This window comes from Gymnodraco acuticeps, unplaced genomic scaffold (assembly GCF_902827175.1).
Source record: "Gymnodraco acuticeps unplaced genomic scaffold, fGymAcu1.1, whole genome shotgun sequence".
Classification (NCBI taxonomy): Eukaryota; Metazoa; Chordata; class Actinopteri; order Perciformes; family Bathydraconidae; genus Gymnodraco; species Gymnodraco acuticeps.
The window spans coordinates 116,524-140,289 of NW_022990744.1; the positions used below are offsets into that span (position 1 = coordinate 116,524).

The window sequence follows — 23,766 nt, forward strand, 5'->3', positions numbered from 1 at the left end:
CTACAATACCACTGTAACAGATAGCATGCCCCGACACCCAGAGCAGGGCTTCTGTTTGTTCCCTGAACCCTGCGCTGAATCCAAATGAGTTCAACAACGCACCGTCCTAACCAGAGAAGGCAAAAGTACACGCATCCTTTACTCAAGTAGAAGTACATATACTCATGTTTAAAAATACTCTGGTGAAAGTAGAAGTACTGACTAAACTTCTTTACTCAAGTCAAAGTAAAGAGGCTTTGAAATGTACTTCAGTAAAAAGTACCCATAACTAGCAGCTGTTTTAAAGAGTACCTGACCTCCCTTTATATTAATAGAACAATAATGTCATTGTTAGCTAATGAATGTTTCCATGCTGAACAACGGCAACATGACAACGTTTCCATTGGTCCCTCTTCTTTAGAGAAGACCAGGAAATGATGGATACACGGATCGTGTTCAAATCAATAGGCACGCAATGACTCTAAAGAATAATGATCACGCATCAAACACACATTCAGACTAAAGGAACCAGCTGTTTGGAAAATGAGAGAAGTAGAAAGTACAGGTATTTGAGTTCAACATGTGAGAAGTAGAAAGTACAGGTATTTGAGTTCAACGTGTAAGAAGTAGAAAGTACAGGTATTTGTGTTCAACATGTAAGAAGTAGAAAGTACAGGTATTTGAGTTCAACATGTGAGAAGTAGAAAGTACAGGTATTTGAGTTCAACATGTAAGAAGTAGAAAGTACAGGTATTTGAGTTCAACATGTGAGAAGACTAGAAAGTACAGGTATTTGTGTTCAACATGTAAGAAGACTAGAAAGTACAGGTATTTGAGTTCAACATGTAAGAAGTAGAAAGTACAGGTATTTGTGTTCAACATGTAAGAAGTAGAAAGTACAGGTATTTGAGTTCAACATGTAAGAAGTAGAAAGTACAGGTATTTGTGTTCAACATGTAAGAAGTAGAAAGTACAGGTATTTGAGTTCAACATGTAAGAAGTAGAAAGTACAGGTATTTGTGTTCAACATGTGAGAAGTAGAAAGTACAGGTATTTGAGTTCAACATGTAAGAAGTAGAAAGTACAGGTATTTGTGTTCAACATGTGAGAAGTAGAAAGTACAGGTATTTGTGTTCAACATGTGAGAAGTAGAAAGTACAGGTATTTGAGTTCAACATGTGAGAAGTAGAAAGTACAGGTATTTGAGTTCAACGTGTAAGAAGTAGAAAGTACAGGTATTTGTGTTCAACATGTAAGAAGTAGAAAGTACAGGTATTTGAGTTCAACATGTAAGAAGTAGAAGTACAGGTATTTGTGTTCAACATGTAAGAAGTAGAAAGTACAGGTATTTGAGTTCAACATGTAAGAAGTAGAAAGTACAGGTATTTGAGTTCAACATGTAAGAAGTAGAAAGTACAGGTATTTGTGTTCAACATGTGAGAAGTAGAAAGTACAGGTATTTGAGTTCAACATGTAAGAAGTAGAAAGTACAGGTATTTGAGTTCAACATGTAAGAAGTAGAAAGTACAGGTATTAGTGTTCAACATGTAAGAAGTCAAAGTAAAAAGTCGTCAGAAAAATAAGTAGTGGAGTAAAGTACTGATACCAGAAAAATGTACTTAAGTACAGTAACAAAGTAACGCACCGTTGTGACGAAAAGGGAGCTGAGAAAAGAAAGTTTGGGGCTCTCTGTTGGAACTGCTACCCCCGAGACCCGACCACGGATAAGCGGGAGAAGATGGATGGATGGACAGTAACAAAGTATTTGTACTCCACTACTCCCCACCTCTGGTCCTAACATACTGAACTTCGCCGACACCTGTTTATCAATCAATCAATGTTTATTTATAAAGCCCAATATCACAAATGTTACATGTGTCTCAGTGGACTTCACAGTTTGTACAGAATATCGGTATGACAATACGACACCCTCTGTCCTTAGACACCCTGTCCTTAGACCCTCTGTCCTTAGACACCCTGTCCTTAGACCCTCTGTCCTTAGACCCTCTGTCCTTAGATCCTCTGTCCTTAGACCCTCTGTCCTTAGATCCTCTGTCCTTAGACCCTCACATCGCACAAGGAAAAACTTCCAGAGAAAACCCACAGTTTAAAGGGAACATGGGAGAAACCTCAGGGAGAGCAACAGAGGAGGGGTCCCTCTCCCAGGACGGACAGACGTGCAATAGATGCCGTGTGTAAATTGAAGAGATAATACATTTACAACATAGAGACCGAATGTTTGGAAATGCATGTGTCTGTAATAAGAAGATGAATCCACGAGGATGTCATGCTGCGTTGGCCTGTGCTGAAACCCAAGCAGTGTTACAAAGCAGTAAAAATGAAGCAAATCAAGAGAAGAAGAAGAGCCTTGTTCTTCTCAGAGGACATTAGTACGATGCCATCTGTTCAAAGATGAAAAAGTCTCGCCTCTGCACATCTGTGCCACAGCAAAATAAAAGCTAAATAAGACCCTACGATAGTTTTCAAAGAAAGCACACAATCTGTAACCCTCGGTCATCTGTCTGGTCTCAAGATCTCTCAAAGCTGTGTGTCATTTATTTGGCTCTTCCTGCCAGCATACCTCAGAACGCTGAACACGCTGAAGCTTTTTTCTGCTGCAGGGGTGGAAATGCTGAAGTTATCAGATCGAGGACGCCAGAAAGTTGGCCCATGCATCAAGTTGAAGTATCGCCACCCTGTTGTGTTACACTTGACAAATGTCTCAGCTTTCCTTTCTGTTACTCTACCGCCTTTGGTTTCGATCTCTTCATCTGAGTTTTAAATAAAGTACTCACATCTGTCAATGTTATCAGGGGGATTCATGTCATGACTGAATTAGACCTCCAGAAATATCTTCACAGGGAAAAATCATTCAAAATCACTGCCTCTGAAGCCTCTCCCTGCTTATGCTTTGCAGAGTCATGCAGGATGTGTGATAAATGCTAACTGTACACAAAATAACCTTGGCTGAGAAATGGGTTCAAACTGGGGATGTTGTTGTTGACAGGTGGCCATAGAAATAAATGACCATATATGCGATTCCAATCATTTGAACATGTAGGATATAGTTTATATATCATTGTAGGCTCTGTGAACTTAATGCTAATGTCAACATGCTAACAATGACAACAATGTAGCATTGATGCTTATCATGAGGTATACATTTAAAACCTTCAACACATGGATTTACAAAGAGAACTGGATAAAGTGTTGGAGCCATTTAGTGCCTTGTACACCTTGTAGACCCTAATGATTTAAATAAGGGCTTTAACGTGTGGTGTGTATGTGGAAATCCACTTTCGGTTCTATTGGCTCTAACGGTTAAAAAGAGATGTCAATCACCAGAATCGACCAATGGGTTCCAGAGAAACGGCAAAAACGCCCATTTCCATCCAAATCACCCAGAGGTGGAGCTTTTTTTGCTAAACCTCTCTAAAAAGGTCAAATGTCACTTGTTTTGCTTCAATCTTGATACAGGGTACTTATTATATGTTGTACTTTGGATTACTAAATCTTTTAGTCTACTAACCCATCATTCAAGGGTAGTTTTCACTATAAGTAAAAAATAATATTTGGACGGACACTATAATTTACAGTTGTTTACTATGTTCAATCTGAATTTTCTTTAAAATAAAAAACATCTATATTGATTCTGACTTTTCTACATTCAACTCACAGGTTTATCATTACTTTGAGAAAAAAGATTATTAATGTTCCCCTTATAGAAGGGAAGATATGGTCATTTGTTCTGGGAATGTCATTTTCGAGCCTGAGACCTGAAAAACAGGCTTGGGGTCTAACAGGTTAAAAGTGTTCGTAATGGGTCGTGGATTTAGGTAAAACACATTTTTGCTAGCACTTCCTGGGTGCTTGGTTCAACATCTTAGTTCTTCATGTCAGCAAAGAAACATATTTATTAGGAATGGATGAATCGTTTTTTTCTCATAACCCAAAGTATCTCACAAAGTGACCATTGGACCTTCTGGTGACGATACATGAAAAGGCAGCGGATCACCAAAGTCATCAGGGTTCATCCCTCAGAGTATCATCAAATATCCATCAGCCATCAATGACGTACCTAATGCCAAGCAGCTGCATTTATAAAACATCCAAAATAATGACTGAAATTAAATTGACAGATGATTTTTGTGGACAGGTTAAAATCTTATCATGACTTGCCTGCCACACCAAATAATGGATGTATCTTCTTTATTACTGCATATGAGATATTTTCACCATTAAACCAGATTTATATTACAAAAGCTACAAGGATATCGAGAACGCGTTCAATTAACAACTCTGAGCTCTCAGCAGGCTGGACATGCAGAGAGTTATCTCTGTTATTACACAACAGTCACTGAGGACCCACAGTGCTCAGAACAGATTACTGTATCTGAAAGGATTTAACATACAAAATACCAACTCACGTGCATTGAACATGTCTTAGTCCAGTGGTTCTCAACTGGTGGGTCGCGACCCAAAAGTTGGACCCGTTTCGATGTGTGAGTGAAGAAAACAAATCTTTTTTTTGGGGGGGGGAAAGTCAAACTTTTATTTTGAAGGGCCGATTTTCTAACGCTGTGCATGCAGTCGGCGTTGGACTGGAGGTACCGGAGACCATTAACGGTTTTGAAAACTTCTGTCACGTAGTGATCATCTTCTCAATAAAATATCTTTGCTGATGTTTTTTCTTCTGGCCAATCAGAATCAAGATTGTTGCCGGAAGTCCCCACGGAGAATAACTTAGCGGTAGAACTCTTCTTTATACATCCATGGTTACAACTTCAGATAGAAATGAACACATAATGAAATATGACCCCCGGTCTGATGACTGACAGGTCACAGAACAATGGGAGCTATCTACCCTTACCCACAATTTAAAGTAAGTCACACAGACTCTCTCCTCTTTGCTCTTCTCTCTGTGAGGAGCAGCAAGATGTCAGAACAAAGTGAAAAACAAACAATGGCATAAAATATCATTAATATATCGGGTAGTAATAGATTTATTTATTTTCTCCTCAGTGTACCAGAATGCATAGTTTATGTTAGTATTTCTAAAAATCTCCTGGGGGAGAATCCCTCAGACCCCCTGCTGGGGTTGGGTTTTCAGCATGCGTGCCTTTTGATATAGTTCAGCTTTGATTCCATCATCTCATTAAACCTTTTTTTAAAAGCACACTTTAGTTCTGTGAAGGGATATAAGGGATATATGCACTGTACTTCACTTGTATTAATATTGTATGCTGAAAAACGTATATATTACAGCACGATTTTGTTGAATAGATTTGAGTGCTTCAAAATGTTGGGTCGCGATCTATTGACCAAGTAAAAAGTGGGTCCCGAGGCCTGACCAGTTGAGAACCCACGTGTTCAACATGTTCAAACCCACGTGCATTGAACATGTCTTAGTCTTCTCACCCAGAGGAATTAAGCGTCTGCATGAACAAAAACAAAACATGTAGCTCTAGATTTAGCATTAAAGCAAAGTAGAGCTGCTTTGACTGGACTGTGGATTTCAGGTTGGCAACGTTGAAATAGCACAACAACAGAAACAATATGACATGCAGCACTGTTAGTGAAATGAGAGAGACATCATGTTCAATTGTTCTCCAATGGGATTAGCAAGCAGGTAAGACAGCGCTCTCAAACCGCTAATGAACGACATTAAATGGGATTTGGCTGCAATCGTAATAACCATTCAAGATTGATGGGGCTGCCAAGAAACAGCATAATAACATTTCTCTGATTTAGTTTGGCAACAATTGGATTGAGGGTAATTTGATACAAAGCTTTAACTGAGGTATACTATGTGAAACATCCAGACAGAGATAGGGCTTTGAAATAATAAATACAATTATTCCTCTGGGTAAAATACTTATTTGTAAAACTCAATCAAGGGGAGATCTGAATGAAAGTGTTTCAAAAGACAGTTTCTTTTTGTTAGAAATTATTGCCACAAAAAATCAAAAGATGGCACAAGACAAGATGGAATGGAGAACAATCGGCTCTAATGAACAGTTGGAATATGGAATAATTCATATGCTTGACATGTTGTGTGTGTGTGTTTTTGGTTGTTTATGTATTGGGCTGTCAACCTAGTTTTATGAAATGTTGTAGACTGTCTTTTCGATTAATTATTTGTTTGTTTGGTTCTTTTGTTTTTGTCTAATGAGCGTAACGTATTTTATCATGTTTCTTTGTTGTTTCTTTGTGAGATGGGAATGCCATCTTCCCCTATTACATTTCATTACATTACATTTCATTACATTACATTTCATTACATTACATTACATTACATTACATTACATTTCATTTCATTACATTACATTACATTACATTACATTACATTACATTACATTACATTACATTACATTTCGCTGACGCTTTCATCCAAAGCGACTTAGAAGGACCGATTACAGGGACATTCTCCCTGGAGTAACTAAGGGCCTTTCTCAAGGGCACACTAGTGGTGGTGTTCCTGCCGGGATTTGAACTCACAACCTTCCGATCTTCAGCCCACCTCACTATCCATTAGACCAGTGGTTCCCAACCTGGGGGGCGCGCACCCCTTGGGGGGGCGCCAAAGATCGCAGGGGGGCGCCAGGCCTCAGATTTTTTTTTTTTTTTTACATAGAATTGTAAAGCAATACATGATTGTCACTAAAAGCCTTGTCTCTACATTACAATAACATATAAAAAATAATTGATAATTAATTTGAATAACAATTCAAGTTAGTATTAAAGACATAAAAAGACAGAAATGTATAATTCTTTCTTTAATAGAAATGTTTCTTCTGCCCGTAAAGTGTCCAAACCAGGCTTTTCTGGATAAGCGCATTTTTAAAACATAGTCATTGTCCATGCCGGTTTCAGTTGGATTATTTGTCACAGTTGCTCCGATCAGATCGGTCTCCTCCATTTTGTAGATTATTTACAACTTTTGAATCCACATAAACACATCGGCAAAATCCGGCTTACTTTGAGCATGTGTTTTAAACAGTTTAATCCCTCTGTGAATTGTTTCCACTTCCGCGCCGTCCTTTAATTTCTTTATTCAGCGGGAATCCAAATGAATTAATCCTGAGTCCAATAACCATCAAAGTCACTTCAATAGTGCTCCTTAATGTGACAGTAGTTGTAGCATTTTTGAGACTTTTAAACTTTAATCACCGCTGGTGCGCCCCCCCCCCCCCCCCCCCCCCTTGTGTGTGTGGGGGGGGGGGGGCGCACCTTCCAACAGGAGTCATGTGGGGGGGCTCTTGGGAAAAAAGGTTGGGAACCACTGCATTAGACCACCACTACGCTATGTTGTTGTTATGTCCTTGTTTGTACTCAGGTTGGTGCTTTGAATATGACAAAGAACGAGGAAGTGAGCGCCTCAAACTGAACAAATGTCGTGGCCCGTGTTGATGTGCACGGCGAAGACACAACATGCAAAAGAGCAAATGTTAAGCTGTGATAAATGAAGGCAACAAATGTCTCTGTCATTTCATTGATGAACACAAGAGCCTATTTGTCAGCTGCCGCCGCCACCGCCGGAGAACACTTGTCCCGGGATGGTGATGTATTCAGATAACACAGAGTCAAACTCATTCAGCTTCTAATTTGCAGCGATGTGGTTAGATTTATCATCCGGCAGATGTTGGGGGTCTTTTTTTTTTCTTTCTCCACCCGGATACACTGGTGCAGGTGTCGGGGGACGCAGTTTACAACTGTGACAATGATGGGAAACAGCTGGTCCACGAGTCATTCCCTACGACCTCCACACATTTGAATTACAACCTCTGAATAAACCTGTCAGATGTGGTTAGGTATGGGTTTCTGTGGCAATTTTCGATCGCGGGCCACCCTCCTCTCTCTTCCTTTCTGAGAAATATGCAACGCTGATGCCCTGGTCCTCTGGGAGTTTGCCTTGACAGTGCAGCAAGAGACTCTCCTGGCAAATGCACAAATAGTCTGACTCCAGGCTTAATATATTCATCTGTGGCAGCTGTTGATATTACAGCCAGGGTCCCATTAGACCGGTGCAGGTAAGCTACGAGACCAAACACAATAATGGCTGCAATAACAAATCCACAGTCTTTTTGCTGCCTGATGAGGTAGCAAGACAACAAATGAAATATGATGGAGTTCAATTCCTACATGCTGATATTTCAAGATGTTTAGAGAGGCACGTTTATTTATATAGCACCTTTCAACACAAGGCATTCAAAGTGCTTTAAAAAAAATGACATTAAGAGCATAAAGAAATAGTGCCGTTTGTTGAGATAATGATTTTTAGAGAGGCCGTATTGTGCTTTTTGGAGTTTTACCTTTCCTGTAGTGAGTTGTATACGTTTTTCATTCATTAGAATTAGATGTGTACAATTTACCATCTACAATAACTGACTTCATGTTGTTCATAATTAGCATTTTTGGCCAAATATGTGTGCACATAGAATAAACTCTACTTATACTGCTCTCAGACTAACAGAAAAAAAGACAACAAAGCCCCTTTCAGCACTTGGAATAAAAATGATTCTAAAATATAAATCCTTAAGCAGTCCTAAGTGTATCTCTGTGTTGTGTATAAGGGGCGGGACCTCTCTTAGCGGTTGACCAATCACAACAGAGCCAGCAAGCTAACCAATCAGAGCAGACAGTCCTAAGTGTATCTCTGTGTTGTGTATAAGGGGCGGGACCTCTCTTAGTGGTTGACCAATCACAACAGAGCCAGCAAGCTAACCAATCAGAGCAGACAGTCCTAAGTGTATCTCTGTGTTGTGTATAAGGGGCGGGACCTCTCTTAGTGGTTGACCAATCACAACAGAGCCAGCAAGCTAACCAATCAGCGCAGACAGTCCTAAGTGTATCTCTGTGTTGTGTATAAGGGAACAGATTGCTTAGTCCATAGTAAGTCCATAATATTGAATCTTTGAATACAAATACTGCAAGATGCCGAGCACAAATCAATATGCCTGGGTTAGAAAAAAAAGACATCCAATCCAGAATTACAATTACATCTTAAATGTGAGAAACTGCAATGCAAACAGGTTCATCATTTTCTTGCATCTCCATGTACTCACATATTCTCCGTAAGTGTCCTGAACGAGGGGGGGGGGCAGGCCGGTACCCTGCGGTCGGGGGGGCGCCCCTGGCTCTCTGGACCGCCCGCCCTCTGGAGGAAGGAGCCCGGCTGGGAGGGGCTCCTCTGGGGGCGGCTCCTCTGGGGGCGGCTCCTCGAGGCACCGCTGCATGCAGGGGGGGGACTCCTCCTCGAGTCCTGAAACAAGACAGAAGACATTGTTTTATTTTGGGAACACATGATGTAGTGGTGGTAGAAATTGACTGCAAAGGCTAAAATCCCAAAGTTTGTTTCCCTGATTCTCCTCCATTGGACTCCTTTGTTTACTTCCTGAACATGGTGACATCACTATGTAACACTCATACTTCTATAAAACACATTTTACGTGAGGGGCGGGACATCGCTTAGCGGTTGATCAATCACAACAGAGCCAGCAAGCTAACCAATCAGAGCAGACAGGGTTACTGATATACACCTGAACATCAGCAGGAGAGGACTCTTTAAAGTAGAGACACTACATACTGAAATACACTTGATCATCAGCAGGAGAGGACTCTTTAAAGTAGAGACACTACATACTGATATACACCTGAACATCAGCAGGAGAGGACTCTTTAAAGTAGAGACACTACATACTGATATACACCTGAACATCAGCAGGAGAGGACTCTTTAAAGTAGAGACACTACATACTGATATACACCTGGACATCAGCAGGAGAGGACTCTTTAAAGTAGAGACACTACATACTGATATACACCTGAACATCAGCAGGAGAGGACTCTTTAAAGTAGAGACACTACATACTGATATACACCTGATCATCAGCAGGAGAGGACTCTTTAAAGTAGAGACACTACATACTGATATACACCTGAACATCAGCAGGAGAGGACTCTTTAAAGTAGAGACACTACATACTGATATACACCTGAACATCAGCAGGAGAGGACTCTTTAAAGTAGAGGCACTACGTATACTGATATACACCTGAACATCAGCAGGAGAGGACTCTTTAAAGTAGAGACACTACATACTGATATACACCTGAACATCAGCAGGAGAGGACTCTTTAAAGTAGAGACACTACATACTGATATGATCCTGAACATCAGCAGGAGAGGACTCTTTAAAGTAGAGACACTACATACTGATATACACCTGAACATCAGCAGGAGAGGACTCTTTAAAGTAGAGACACTACATACTGATATACACCTGAACATCAGCAGGAGAGGACTCTTTAAAGTAGAGACCCTACATACTGATATACACCTGAACATCAGCAGGAGAGGACTCTTTAAAGTAGAGACACTACATACTGATATACACCTGAACATCAGCAGGAGAGGACTCTTTAAAGTAGAGACCCTACATACTGATATACACCTGAACATCAGCAGGAGAGGACTCTTTAAAGTAGAGACACTACATACTGATATGATCCTGAACATCAGCAGGAGAGGACTCTTTAAAGTAGAGACACTACATACTGATATACACCTGAACATCAGCAGGAGAGGACTCTTTAAAGTAGAGACACTACATACTGATATACACCTGAACATCAGCAGGAGAGGACTCTTTAAAGTAGAGACAATACATACTGATATACACCTGAACATCAGCAGGAGAGGACTCTTTAAAGTAGAGACACTACATACTGATATACACCTGAACATCAGCAGGAGAGGACTCTTTAAAGTAGAGACACTACATACTGATATACACCTGAACATCAGCAGGAGAGGACTCTTTAAAGTAGAGACACTACATACTGATATACACCTGAACATTAGCAGGAGAGGACTCTTTAAAGTAGAGACACTACATACTGATATACACCTGAACATCAGCAGGAGAGGACTCTTTAAAGTAGAGACACTACATACTGATATACACCTGAACATTAGCAGGAGAGGACTCTTTAAAGTAGAGACACTACATACTGATATACACCTGAACATCAGCAGAAAGTCCTCTTTAATATGTGTACACAGTTTGGATGGATCATGTAACATAGAGTATATCCTTTTTCGACCGAGCGAGTTCATTTTAGTATTCAAATAGTTTCATATATCATTAATATGATACGTCCATTGGATTCCAAGTCTTTATGATGAGGTGCTGTAATTTATCATGTTTGGAGTCAAGCTGCCTCCTCTACTTCCATTCCTGTTAGTGATTTCCAACATCGGCCAGAATTACTTGGAAGAAACGTAGCAGTGAATTTGATCCATTCGGCAGCAGCGTGTTATGTGTGTAGGTGGAGACGGAGGAACAGCGAGGGTGGAGGGCACATTCCTCCAGTCGAGGAAAAGTGAGTCATGTCCATTACTCAAAACACAGCATGTCTTGTGGCTGAATTGCTTTCCTGTCTATTAAGGAAAACGAAGTGGACAACATGCATGTTCACTGACGGATGTTTTCTTGGAATAAAATGTAGACTCTGGGGAAGTTGCACAACGACGATTAATGTTTAAGATATTGTTGTGCAAGATTGAGATAAGATAAAATATACTTTATTGATCCTGAACTGGGATTTGTTTTCATTACAGCAGCATGTTAAAACAAGGCATTGCACATCAATTAAAGGTCTCCAATTACATTGTTTTTCATCAATATATTACAGGTCTCAGATATATACAGAACATGTCTCTGATTGGCTGAAACACCAAACAGATCATTGCAGCATTACCCATAATGCCTTCTGTTTCAGCCCTGTTTCCAAAGTGCTGATTCTCTGTCTGTTACTTTAGATGAAAATAAGGAGCCCCTCCCCACGCCCCTCTGAGAGACATTTGGTTACAAAGAACACAATGGTGCTCTAGGAGGAGATTCAAGTGATAAGGGGGGGGGTTACCTTGGTTGCTGATTGGCTAATGGTTACCTCAGTGTTTGCCATCAAGTTCCTGACACTTTCAGAAACTCTTTCCACAGAGGGGACACATGTTGATGTAGAAGAGACATGAAGAAGAGGGGACACATGTTGATGTAGAAGAGACATGAAGAAGAGGGGACACATGTTGATGTAGAAGAGACATGAAGAAGAGGGGACACATGTTGATGTAGAAGAGACATGAAGAAGAGGGGACACATGTTGATGTAGAAGAGACATGAAGAAGAGGGGACACATGTTGATGTAGAAGAGACATGAAGAAGAGGGGACACATGTTGATGTAGAAGAGACATGAAGAAGAGGGGACACATGTTGATGTAGAAGAGACATGAAGAAGAGGGGACACATGTTGATGTAGAAGAGACATGAAGAAGAGGGGACACATGTTGATGTAGAAGAGACATGAAGAAGAGGGGACACATGTTGATGTAGAAGAGACATGAAGAAGAGGGGACACATGTTGATGTAGAAGAGACATGAAGAAGAGGGGACACATGTTGATGTAGAAGAGACATGAAGAAGAGGGGACACATGTTGATGTAGAAGAGACATGAAGAAGAGGGGACACATGTTGATGTAGAAGAGACATGAAGAAGAGGGGACATATGTTGATGTAGAAGAGACATGGAGAAGAGGGGACACGTGTTGATGTGGAAGAGACATGAAGAAGAGGGGACACATGTTGATATAGAAGAGACATGAAGAAGAGGGGACACATGTTGATGTAGAGGAGACATGGAGAAGAGGGGACACATGTTGATGAAAAAGAGACATGGAAAAGAGGGGACACATGTTGATGTAGAAGAGACATGAAGAAGAGGGGACACATGTTGATGAAGAAGAGACATGAAGAAGAGGGGACACATGTTGATGTAGATGAGACATGAAGAAGAGGGGACACATGTTGATGTAGAAGAGACATGGAGAAGAGGGGACACATGTTGATGTAGAAGAGACATGAAGAAGAGGGGACACATGTTGATGTAGAGGAGACATGAAGAAGAGGGGACACATGTTGATGTAGAAGAGACATGGAGAAGAGGGGACACATGTTGATGTAGAAGAGACATGAAGAAGAGGGGACACATGTTAATGTAGAAGAGACATGGAGAAGAGGGGACACATGTTGATGTAGAAGAGACATGGAGAAGAGGGGACACATGTTGATGTAGAGGAGACATGGAGAAGAGGGGACACATGTTGATGTAGAAGAGACATGAAGAAGAGGGGACACATGTTAATGTAGAAGAGACATGGAGAAGAGGGGACACATGTTGATGTAGAAGAGACATGGAGAAGAGGGGACACATGTTGATGTAGAAGAGACATGGATAAGTGGATTTTTTATGATAGGTGACCTTTAAAACAAGGCATTGCACATCATTTTGGATAAAAAAGGTGGACAAATTAACCGTGATAAATAAACACTGTTGGGGAATATTTTTGCTTGCGTATCTAACCTTTAACCTATCAATTTATAATCTCACTCTCTCCTTTCCCATGGCATATCTACTGTATGACCTTCTCTGAAGGAGGAGCAGCTCTGTTGTTCACGACTGAAAACAAGCTGACCTGAGATATTGTTTGTGGATCTGGGAGTCCTTCTTATCGGGTGCGTAGGTCCCGCTGGCGTACATTCTTTGGACAGATTTAGTTACATTTAGTGCCCTTTTTGTTTAGTCTTGTTAATAATAATAATAATGATTAATAATGTTGATTATTGGGCTGCAGCACATGTCTTGTCAACTTTGTAATAAAGCACCTTGAGATTACATTGTTTTTAAAGTGTGCTAAATGAAATGTATTATTATATTGTAAACCCTCAAGTTCCAGCTCTCCAATTGTTTCACTGTTTCGACACCATTTTAAGTTTCCATTACTACTATGAAAGTCCAAATTACAGCTAGGACAATTTAAAAGTAGGATATAATTTACATTAAAGGTGGGGTAGGTAAGTTTGAGAAACCGGCTCGAGATCGCTAGAATTTGAAAATACACAACCGGAGAAAATCTCCTCCAACACACACGAACGCGCACATGACCAATGAGGGCACGAGATAAATTTGTGCCCCGATGGAAGGCTGACAGGCAGGTAGGCCATCCAGTTATTTTAGCCGGGCCGGCTAAAATAATTGGTCGTGATTTTTACAGTACTACGGCTTCCACAGATGACATATTTTTATGGATTTTTTGTCAAAGCACTTCAGATATTCATTGCTATTGGGATGTTAAGAGCATTCCATGGAATATAACAAAAAGTGTATCTCAAACTTACCTACCCCACCTTTAAGAGGGAAATAAATGGTATAATAAATGTAAAATGTACAGTGTGATCAGAGGTTGCGCTATACTTTTTCGCTGCCCGTCAATTTGACGGACAGGATCGGGGGGGGCGCACACTCGCTTGTGAACTGTTATGCCGTGTTATGCATGCGGGAGCGCGCGCAGCGTAAAGCAAGTAGGCCTACTCACAGACATTTCAATCATCTGTTCGGCAAAGTTCGGTTTGGAAACGATGTCATTTCCTTTTGGGAGGGCATGCATAATAACCAGTGCTTGAATTGGAATGAAAAAGGTGCCAGTACTCTAAAAACAGCAACTTTTTCAAGTCAATTTTATATATACAGCCTACAAACAAGAATTTGGCTACTATAATGCTGGTGGGTTTGTCTCTTTACTACTGTATATTTTAGAAAGGTTCACTGTACTTAACATTTGTTATGATAGGCAGCGGATATGGCTAAAGCTCAGTAAGGTCAATATTAACTGAAAATATAGCAATCAAAGTCTAGATCTTCTGCTGAAGACACATGAAGCAGAGACCTTTCAGGTGAGAGCCCCTCTGGTGGTGTTCAACATTAATGACAAGGAAACAAAGCTCTGGTCAGAAGCATTTTTTATAAAAAGCTTTAACAAAATTAAGTATTTCTGTACATTTTGAATGCAATCTAACTTTCCAACTCAGAAAACGAAAAACGAAAAAGTGCCAAAAGTCTTCTCACATGGCTGAGCTGCTTTGCAATATACTTCACCACTGAAGAATACAAATATGTATAAAGTAAACTATGATGCAATCTAACTTTCCAACTCAGAAAAATGATAAAGAGCATGAACAAAGAACATGTAAAAACAAATGCAAAATTTGCACAATCTAAAATGAGAAACTGTAACTGCAAGTAACAAAGTCTGAGCCATGGTAAAGAGTTACATTGAACACCAAGCTGATCAGATAACTCCCTGGTTGGTCTGAAGTCCTTCTATCTCCAGGATCTGTACAAATCGGCACATTATGCCAAAAGTCTTCTCACTGGGTGAGCTGCTTTGCAATATACTTCACATTGTTAGAAAAGGCTCCAGAAGGCCTTGGGGACATCAGTATCAGGGGCTGGAGCTGGACAGGCTCTTTCATCAGCACTTCTCCTTCCCTTTGCCAGCCAGGACCTCACATACTGTTCCGGATTGAACTGTCCTAGTGATGGTCCATTACATTTAATGAAAACCAGGCTGGACAGTCGGCTGACAGAGAGAGCATTCCTTTTTGCAGTAAGGATATCGTTCATGCAGCTGAATGCCCACTCACACTCACTAGTGGAGACAGCGATGGTTCGGACTGCTTTCAGTAGAGGCTCCATGGCAGCAGGTGTACGGGATGCCCTGGTTTCCTTGTATTCGCGAAAGCCCTGAACAGTCTCTCTTCTGTCCACTTTCAGCACTTCGCACAAACGTAGCACCTCTACGTCCCCATACTGTACGTCTAACTCCTCTTCAGGCCAACTTCCAGGATGGATAACTTTCATGTCCTGGATTAGCTGATTGTCCCGGGCCTCCCGGCCATGTAATGGGATTTCTCTTGTGCTGACATGAGAGGAGGTTGTGGAAGTCAGTCTGTGTCTCAGATTCTCTACCATACTGCGGAAAAACTGACCTGCATGAATCTGTACAAGCCTGCCATTCTCACGCAGGGCAACACCCTTGAAGGACTTCTCAGCTAGAGCTGTATGAACTGTAGTCATGTGTGGGCCAGGCATGGTGACCATGGATTCAAAAACTCGTATTTCTCGAGTTAAGAGCCTATCTGCTGTAGGCAGTGTCATCTCTCTTTTTTGGAGTTGCCGAAGAGAGGTCGCTGAGCTCTGTGAGCGCATCGTACATCAGTCCCAGATTGCTGACAAACGTTGCAGATGTGAGCACATCATCCAGGCCCTTGTACTTTGCTCTGTCTCTGGAATCCCTGCTCGTGTCGTTTGCAGCATTTGTGAAGTGATCATGAAGCACTCTGTAGTTTTCCCAGACTGCTCTGACGCTCCTTTCACTTGAAGCCACCCAGCGGATGGACAAAACACGCCCTATCACCAGGAGACGCTGTCCGACTGCTTGCGCACACTGCGCTAACTGCCTCTGATTTTTGGGGGAGGCATGGAACAAGGAATAGAGTTTGTCAAAAAAGATCTGGAAATGATTGAGCCCTGAGACCTCCTTGACCACATCCCCAACTGCCAGCTCTAGACGATGATTGGAGCAGTGCCACACAAACAGGCTTGGGAATTTACTACACAACTGGGTAGCAACGCCTGTTCTCTTCCCTAGCATGACTGAAGCCCCATCACATGCAAAAGAAACGAAACACTGACCTAAAAAGTCCTCGTTAAAATCTCTTCCAAGACACTCCATTAACGCCTTTGTGATGTCATCAGCCGTTGTTCCATCCAACTCGATCAGCTCCCAAAAAAACGTTTCGGGCTCAGCATCAGCTAATGCTGAGCGTAGACACACAACAAGCACCGTTTTACCACTAATAGTGGTAGATTCATCGACCAAAACACAGAGTTTTCTTTGGTTTTCTGTAATGTCTTTTGCCATTTTTTTCTTCAGCTCATGAGCTATGTGGTCGATGATTTCGCCACAGGTTTTATTGGAGTGCAAAACCCTGCCCACGTTCAGCCCATTCAGTTTCTGTACATTCAAATCAATTGGCATGTCTGTGAATGGCCGGCTATGTTTGCCAATTGTATATGCCGTTCGAAAAACTCTGATAGTGGTGTCTAATTCAGATTTATGCATAGACTGCACTTGATGTTGAATAGTTTCACGTGAAGCAGATGTAAGGATGTCAGCAGCTTTTACATGGGCTTGTGATTCTTTATGTTCTTTGATTTTTTTTCTCAGGCTAGCTTGTTGTTTGCCCTTGTCAACACCGAAATGGAACACTGCACACTCACCCCATTCAGTTGACAGTTTCAGTCCTTGTCCAGTGTGTATTCCCAAAGATTTGACATCTCTGCATATCCGACATCCTAGCTTCCTTATCTTTAAGAAGGAGCCATGCATTGGTCTTGCAAAATATTGCACCTGGTCGTTGTCCAGCAGTCAGGTGCATCGCTTTGCCCGGTGTTGGTGGTGGCAGTTGCGCCAGCAAGCAGCTAACGTTAGAGGCTCTGGAGGAGGCGGCGGAGCTAGTGCTAATGCTAATGCACTAGAACTTGGAGCAGGAGGATCAACCAAAGAAAGCTCCCCATCAGACACAATTTCCAACACAGGCACAGCATTCTCTGTATTTGAAGTTTCTTCCGGCCGACAACCGCTGTCTTTTTGCACTTTTATTAATCCACGCTAACATTTTAGAAATGCTAATTTGTGACGTGACTTGCTTTCCTTCTCTCGGGGGCGTGCCTGCTCTGTTCTATCACTCTACATAGCCACCCACTGGGTGGGAGTTGCACTGCATAAACACAACCACACGTGCATCTAGGTATGTAAATTGTAAAGCATTAAAACATGGTTTTACTAACAGTTTTTCAGTATGTTGTTACTTCGGCATTATTATTATTATTATTATATTATTTTGAAACGTGTATTACTATTAAATCACGGTCAAATAGGTTAATTTTGACATAGTCGTTTCCACCACAGTATTTACAATGGGCGAAGATAAGCCCCGCCCCCTCTCCAGCACGTTCTGTTTGAATGACAGGAGTAAACAGCTGACAGCCGCTGTGAAACTCCAGCGGTTAGAGCGATGAGAATGTCAGTTCGGCACCTCATGACGCATCTACTGAGTACCGGGCGGCTGTATATATATATATGGATGTATAATAAGAACGGCGGGAGAGTGTTGAGTACTGGCACGGTGCATGAGTACCGGAGTACCGCCAGCATGCCGGTACTGAGCAAGAAGTGCCGGTACTCCATGGGTCAGAACCAGAAGTGCCGGTACTGCGTACCGGTGAGTACCGGCCCAATTCCAGCACTGATAATAACACGGCATAACACCGGAGCCCCGCTGCGGGTAAACTTTGGCGCTGTTCTGAGTTGATCTAATCCGTCAAATGACCGACCGTCTTTCAGATTTTTCCGTCATTGTTAAAAAAAAAAACGTCAGACGGAAAATATTCGGTTATAACGCGACCTCCGTAGTGAAGATATGTTATTAGAGGTTTGTTTTTACCTTTATTATTAAGTAAATCCACTTTCACACGGAGAGAAAAACATACACATGTTGAGGAAACTGCATCTGTGGAATAACTGTAATGATGAGCTGACATACTGTGCAACTGTATCTGAACTAAAACTATTATTTAGAAACCAAATCCTGACTGTCTTGAGCAAGAACTGTGAAGTGATGCTTGCTATGTCTTGTTGTAAAAGTTATATATTTTTGGTTGTTTTGTACAAAAAAAAGGATGTGTTTAAAACAATTAATCAAATATCACGGATGCTGATGACGATAGCCTAAACTTTTATTTTCATGAACAATGTACGCTAGAGGGACCAGAGACGTTTTTAAGCTTCTTCTTGCCCCTTTTCAACATGACGGAAACTATGTGAGAATTTATTTTGTTATATCTTGAACGTTTTCTTATTTTGCTTGTTCAATGTTCAATAAATTGACCAATAAAAAAAGTTAAATGTTTGCAAATAGCCACAGTAAGCAGATGTGCAGTCATCCAGATGAATGAACACAGATGAAGTCAAGATGGAAGCAAAGTCCAGCGGCTCGGTTGGAAATCAAAGGCAGTCTGACCTTGTGGTTTGGTAACATGTATTGAGCTTTTTGCACAGCCATTGCTTTCGTTTTAAGAGCAGTTAACTGATCTGAAGTGGCAGCGGAAAACCACCAAGGTTGCTCTGAGTGTCATTTTCCTTTCATGCTCTTTCTGTCCCTAAAAGGTGAAACATCTCTGATTCAGTGTGGGAGGAGATGTTTCTTTGATAGAAATTGGGCGCATCTGAAGTGGATCTCCCTCTCTTCTAGCTCCAGATGAAGTGGTATCTATCACAAGTATAAGTACATGTGAGTGTGACATCATTCCACTTCCTGTTATGACTTATCACACCAAAATTAGCATTGTAAATTCTAATTAAAGCTCCATTTAAAACACAGCTAATGATATTCTGACTCAGAGCAATACACACATCTTATATGAATGACCTTGTTTACTCCAAATCTGAGAGGGGAAAGTGTGTTTTACTTTATAAACACAAATAAACAAACAACACCACTCCTTTTGTTTCTCGACACAGAGCCTTAATTCTGTTCTAATGGCCATGAGTATTTTTTTATTTGTAGTTCTTACGAGGTCTCAGAGGAGCTGGAATTAGTGTCGTTTCAAAGGGATAGTCGAGAGGAAAGAGACTCCTGGAGACCATTTGCATATAAAGGCTTTTATGCTGCTTTGCTTATGGACACCAAACATTGCATCACTGTGTACTACAAGAAGACACGATATACTACCCTTTATTTGTTCTATTAAAAAGGCACTTAATGGTTACTCTGACCTATTTGAGCAAACATAAATATTTGTCTCCGCATAAATACTGCAGCAAACTTTTATATTCAACCAATGTTAGCAGCCTAATTATCTTGTGTGTTTGAGACGAGAGACTCACCTTGCCTCATAAACTGCATATTTAGCCAAATTAAATAATGTATCTTAAAGCAGTGGAATCAGGATTTAAGGATAATATTACAATTATTTGTAATGATGATTGCCAAACTGTCAAATGTAGATTTTGTAATTAGTTGGTCAAAAACGTCAAAATGTTCCCTAGAACTATTTATTTACGACAAATAAACAGATATTCTAAGTGTGCTCAGTTCTGCCTTTCCTGCTAGAATAACCAAATGGGACTAATCCAACCCGAAGAACCAGATGGTTTACTTTGAGGAGCTGTCATCAGCAACTGTCAAAAAAAAAGGGCGAGCACTTTAAAAAAGTACATAGCAGGAAATTGGACGAACCATCTGTCCGTCAATGCCATTCCACCTGATATAACTGATGCTATTACAGCGTCTACAGCAGGGGTCTCCAACCTGTCTTCATCCGAGAGCTACTTTGAAAAAATGAAGGTGGCCAAGAGCTACATGCATCACATCACTTGCATTTATTCATAGCCCTCATCACTGACAATTCACATACATGTCCTTAATCACCACCTGACATCTCATGGCACACGTGTAAAATAAGTGCATTCCCTATTCTTCACAGTCAGTGAGAGGAATGGCACCGCATGGAGTCCACCATGCTGTGCCATGTCAGTCTTGTTCTGTATTTAAATGTCATCCATGTCAGAAAAAGTTGCTTCACAAAGGTATTTAGAGCAGAACCAAATAAAGCAGACATGTTCAGTGCTGCTTGGTGAATGTTCTTATAGTTTTCTGGGTCTACAAGGCTCCAGAAATGTTGTGAGTTTTGCTGAGACTTAAGCTGAACATGATTTTGGAGATTTATAACCTCCCTCTCCAGGATTGACACTGAACAGTTAAGCTATCTTTTTCTTCGTCTTCTTCGTCTTGATATTAAATTATAAACCATAATAAATCAATTGCATAGCTCTAGCCTCCCTATATCTGTGTGTGAAATTGTTCCATCTTCAAAAACTAATGCTTCTGCGGTCTAGCTGCAGCTTCTAGCAACGGTCTTCTGTTAAAAAAAGGACACTGAATGTCCTGAATGTGGCATCACTAACATGACTTGAGTCTGAACACAGCAGACAACAGGAGTATTTACAACAGCATATAACAACAAAAATAGTGCATGTGGGTGCACACTTATTCTCTGTCTTACTGTTACATAAATCCCATGAGACTAAGTTAGCTTCGTCATATCTCAATCAGTGATTAAGTGAATAATAAAGTATATATATCGGGTCATTATCAGCCTGTCACTCATTATTCGCTGCCCGAGATCGACGTGTTGGAGAGCTCTGGTCTACAGTAACCTCAGGAGACGGCGTTGTTGTTTTGATCAAACATTCTCCGCTCCAGTGCTCACACACAGCAAAATCACCACCTTGCAACCAGTAACTCCTCATAGGAAGCCCATTGGTCCAAATCAAGCTGATTCAGACAAAAACATTACTTAAAGCCTCAAAATAATATATTTTTCTAGTGCTATCCTGCAATTATGGCGCAAACTCATAAGATTCCAGATGCCTTGTGAGACAAATAACCATTGGAGGCAAACTTTAGTGCGCTAATACTAGGAATACTCAACTCAGTCTCAGCCCACAGTGACTCATGTCATGATGAACAAGACCAATTATTGAGGTGTTTCTTATTATAACAAGAGGCGCGTTCACACCGGAGTACTTTTACCCGTACTTTTCCCGTTTGGTTCCGTTAGTGCCTGGAATTTTGCGTTCACACCAAAAAGAGAACTTAGTTCAGAGAATTGTTAGTGCCTGCTAGAGAGGTGGTACAATCCTGGGGAGAAAAAGTAGCAATTTCTGATTGGCTGGGCGGATTGCAAACCACGCCCCGTAAAACTCTGAAAAGTTTTGTGAAGCCGCCATTGTATTTGCTGGCATTAGCATTATTAGCATTAGCCCCGCGCACCAACGGAGAGAGAATAACTTATGGCAACACAAAAAAAAACATGGGAGCGGTGGAGATGAGGAGGTGTCGGCGTTGTGGCGATTTACTCGGAAGGCTTCAGTAGAAGCTGCTGGGAGTCCCAGCAGCTTCTACTGAAGCCAGTCCCCAACTCCGGGGACTTCCGGACGGGGACTCCGGGTGGCAGTATACGCCGTGAAGTGGTTTGCGGCCTGCCAGTAAACCCAAAGCAGAAGAAGAAGAAGTGACGTCAGCGGCTTCATTTACCTAATCTTCCCTCAGGGAACTTATTCCGGTGTGAACGCGATCTATACTTAGTTCCATGGGGGAACTAAGTGCTGACACTAAGTGCTGGGCACTAAGTACAGCAAAGTACTTGGTGTGAAAGCGGTTACGTTTTTTTTTTAGATGCACTGTGAATAAACACTAACAGAGGTTGTAGGAGCCAAAATGCTGTGGTAGCCTGTGTTTATAGTTATACTATCTTCATTGTTAACACCACACACACTTGTAATAACTTCTGGTGATTGTCACATGGTGTGGTTAATGGTATTTAGGGCACCTGGTGTATGTGGAGGTTTAGCAGCATGACAATGGGGGTGAGCTTAGCTCCGATATCTTTTGTTGACAATTGTGGCGGCTATATTCCCGATGAGTACGGCCGCTCTGAGGCTAAACTTCGCTCATTGATGTGACGTGTATGTATGTGTGTATACGCGTCACACCAATGAGCGAAGTTTAGCCTCAGAGCGGCCGTATCCATTGGGAATATAGCCGCCACAGGGGTATAGCTAGTAGCTGAATAATAATAATTTAAATTTGTATAGCGCCTTTCAAGAGACCCAAGGACGCTTTACAATGGGAAACAAAACAACAAAATAATAATAGTCACAAGGATACACAGGTTAGATAAGATAATAAGAGCGTGTTGCATTCAGATTCAGGAGACCAACGTATTAAACGGCCTTTCCACCAGTGACCTAAGGTGTGAGATAAATGGTCTGAATCATTGGTGTCAGACTAATGACCCGGTGGTAACATGCACGTTTATACTTGTATTTTATAATTTATATCAAGAATTAATTATCATGGAATGCTGAACAAATTTAGCATAACATTTAACTTTTTTTTCCATTCAATTAGCAAGCTGTGCCTATCTTCAATGCATGAATTAATTAATTGATACGTTTGAACGGAAATGCTTATCTACAAAGGGAGCTTTTGTTCTTTAGGAAGTCATCGTAAAAAAAGTGATGATTCATATCAAGGGCGCCGGAAGCGGGGGGGGCCAGGGGGCCCTGCCCCACATATTCGCAGCGGAACACTGTACAAATCCCGTTTCAATAATTCCCCTCTACTCCAAAGTCGCATCTAAAACGCGATCTGATCTAGCTGTGTATATGTTGTTATTTTGTATTGTTATATATTCAATCTCATTAGCTACAGGCATTTGTTAAGCTTGTAAAGGGAAGACCACAGCTCGCCTCTCACTCTCCACTCTGCTCTTCCACAGCGCCCAGGGCCGGCCCTGACCAATTTGCCGCCCTAGGCAAGATTTTAGCTGGCGCCCCCCCCAAAATGCAGACACTCACTATGATTTGCACGTGCGCGGTTGTGGCATGACCACCAAAACAAAGATATTGACACAAGATGTGTGCAACTGTATTTAGTTTCCTATCCATGTTTAAGGGGGGGGGGGGGGACTTCACCTCCTCTAGGGGGGTCCGGGGGCATGCATGTAAGAGTTTTTTTTTTTAATATTGAAGTTAAAAGCATCAATCTGGTGCACTTTGAGAGCAACATTAAGAGATCTATGGATACATCTCTCAACACCAGATGAAACAGAACTGTAAACAGATTTTCTTTTTCTTTATGGATATTTTCTCTCTCTTATTTTTTCATAACTATAATGATCATATAAAGGTGAGCCTTTACCTCACTGAGCTGAGGTTATCAGAGCCTCTCAGTCTTTCAGGAGAGAGCTCTCTAAAG

At 41.3% G+C, this 23,766-nt stretch overlaps 1 protein-coding gene across 1 annotated transcript in view; it reads right to left on the reverse strand.

The window, feature by feature from the left end:
* khdrbs3 (KH domain containing, RNA binding, signal transduction associated 3) overlaps positions 1-23,766 on the reverse strand; it is a 100,011-nt gene that overhangs the window by 35,306 nt on the left and 40,939 nt on the right. Inside the window, 2 exon segments of the mRNA XM_034232136.1 lie at positions 9,045-9,069; positions 9,071-9,241. Coding sequence (XP_034088027.1) covers positions 9,045-9,069; positions 9,071-9,241 — 196 coding nt within the window.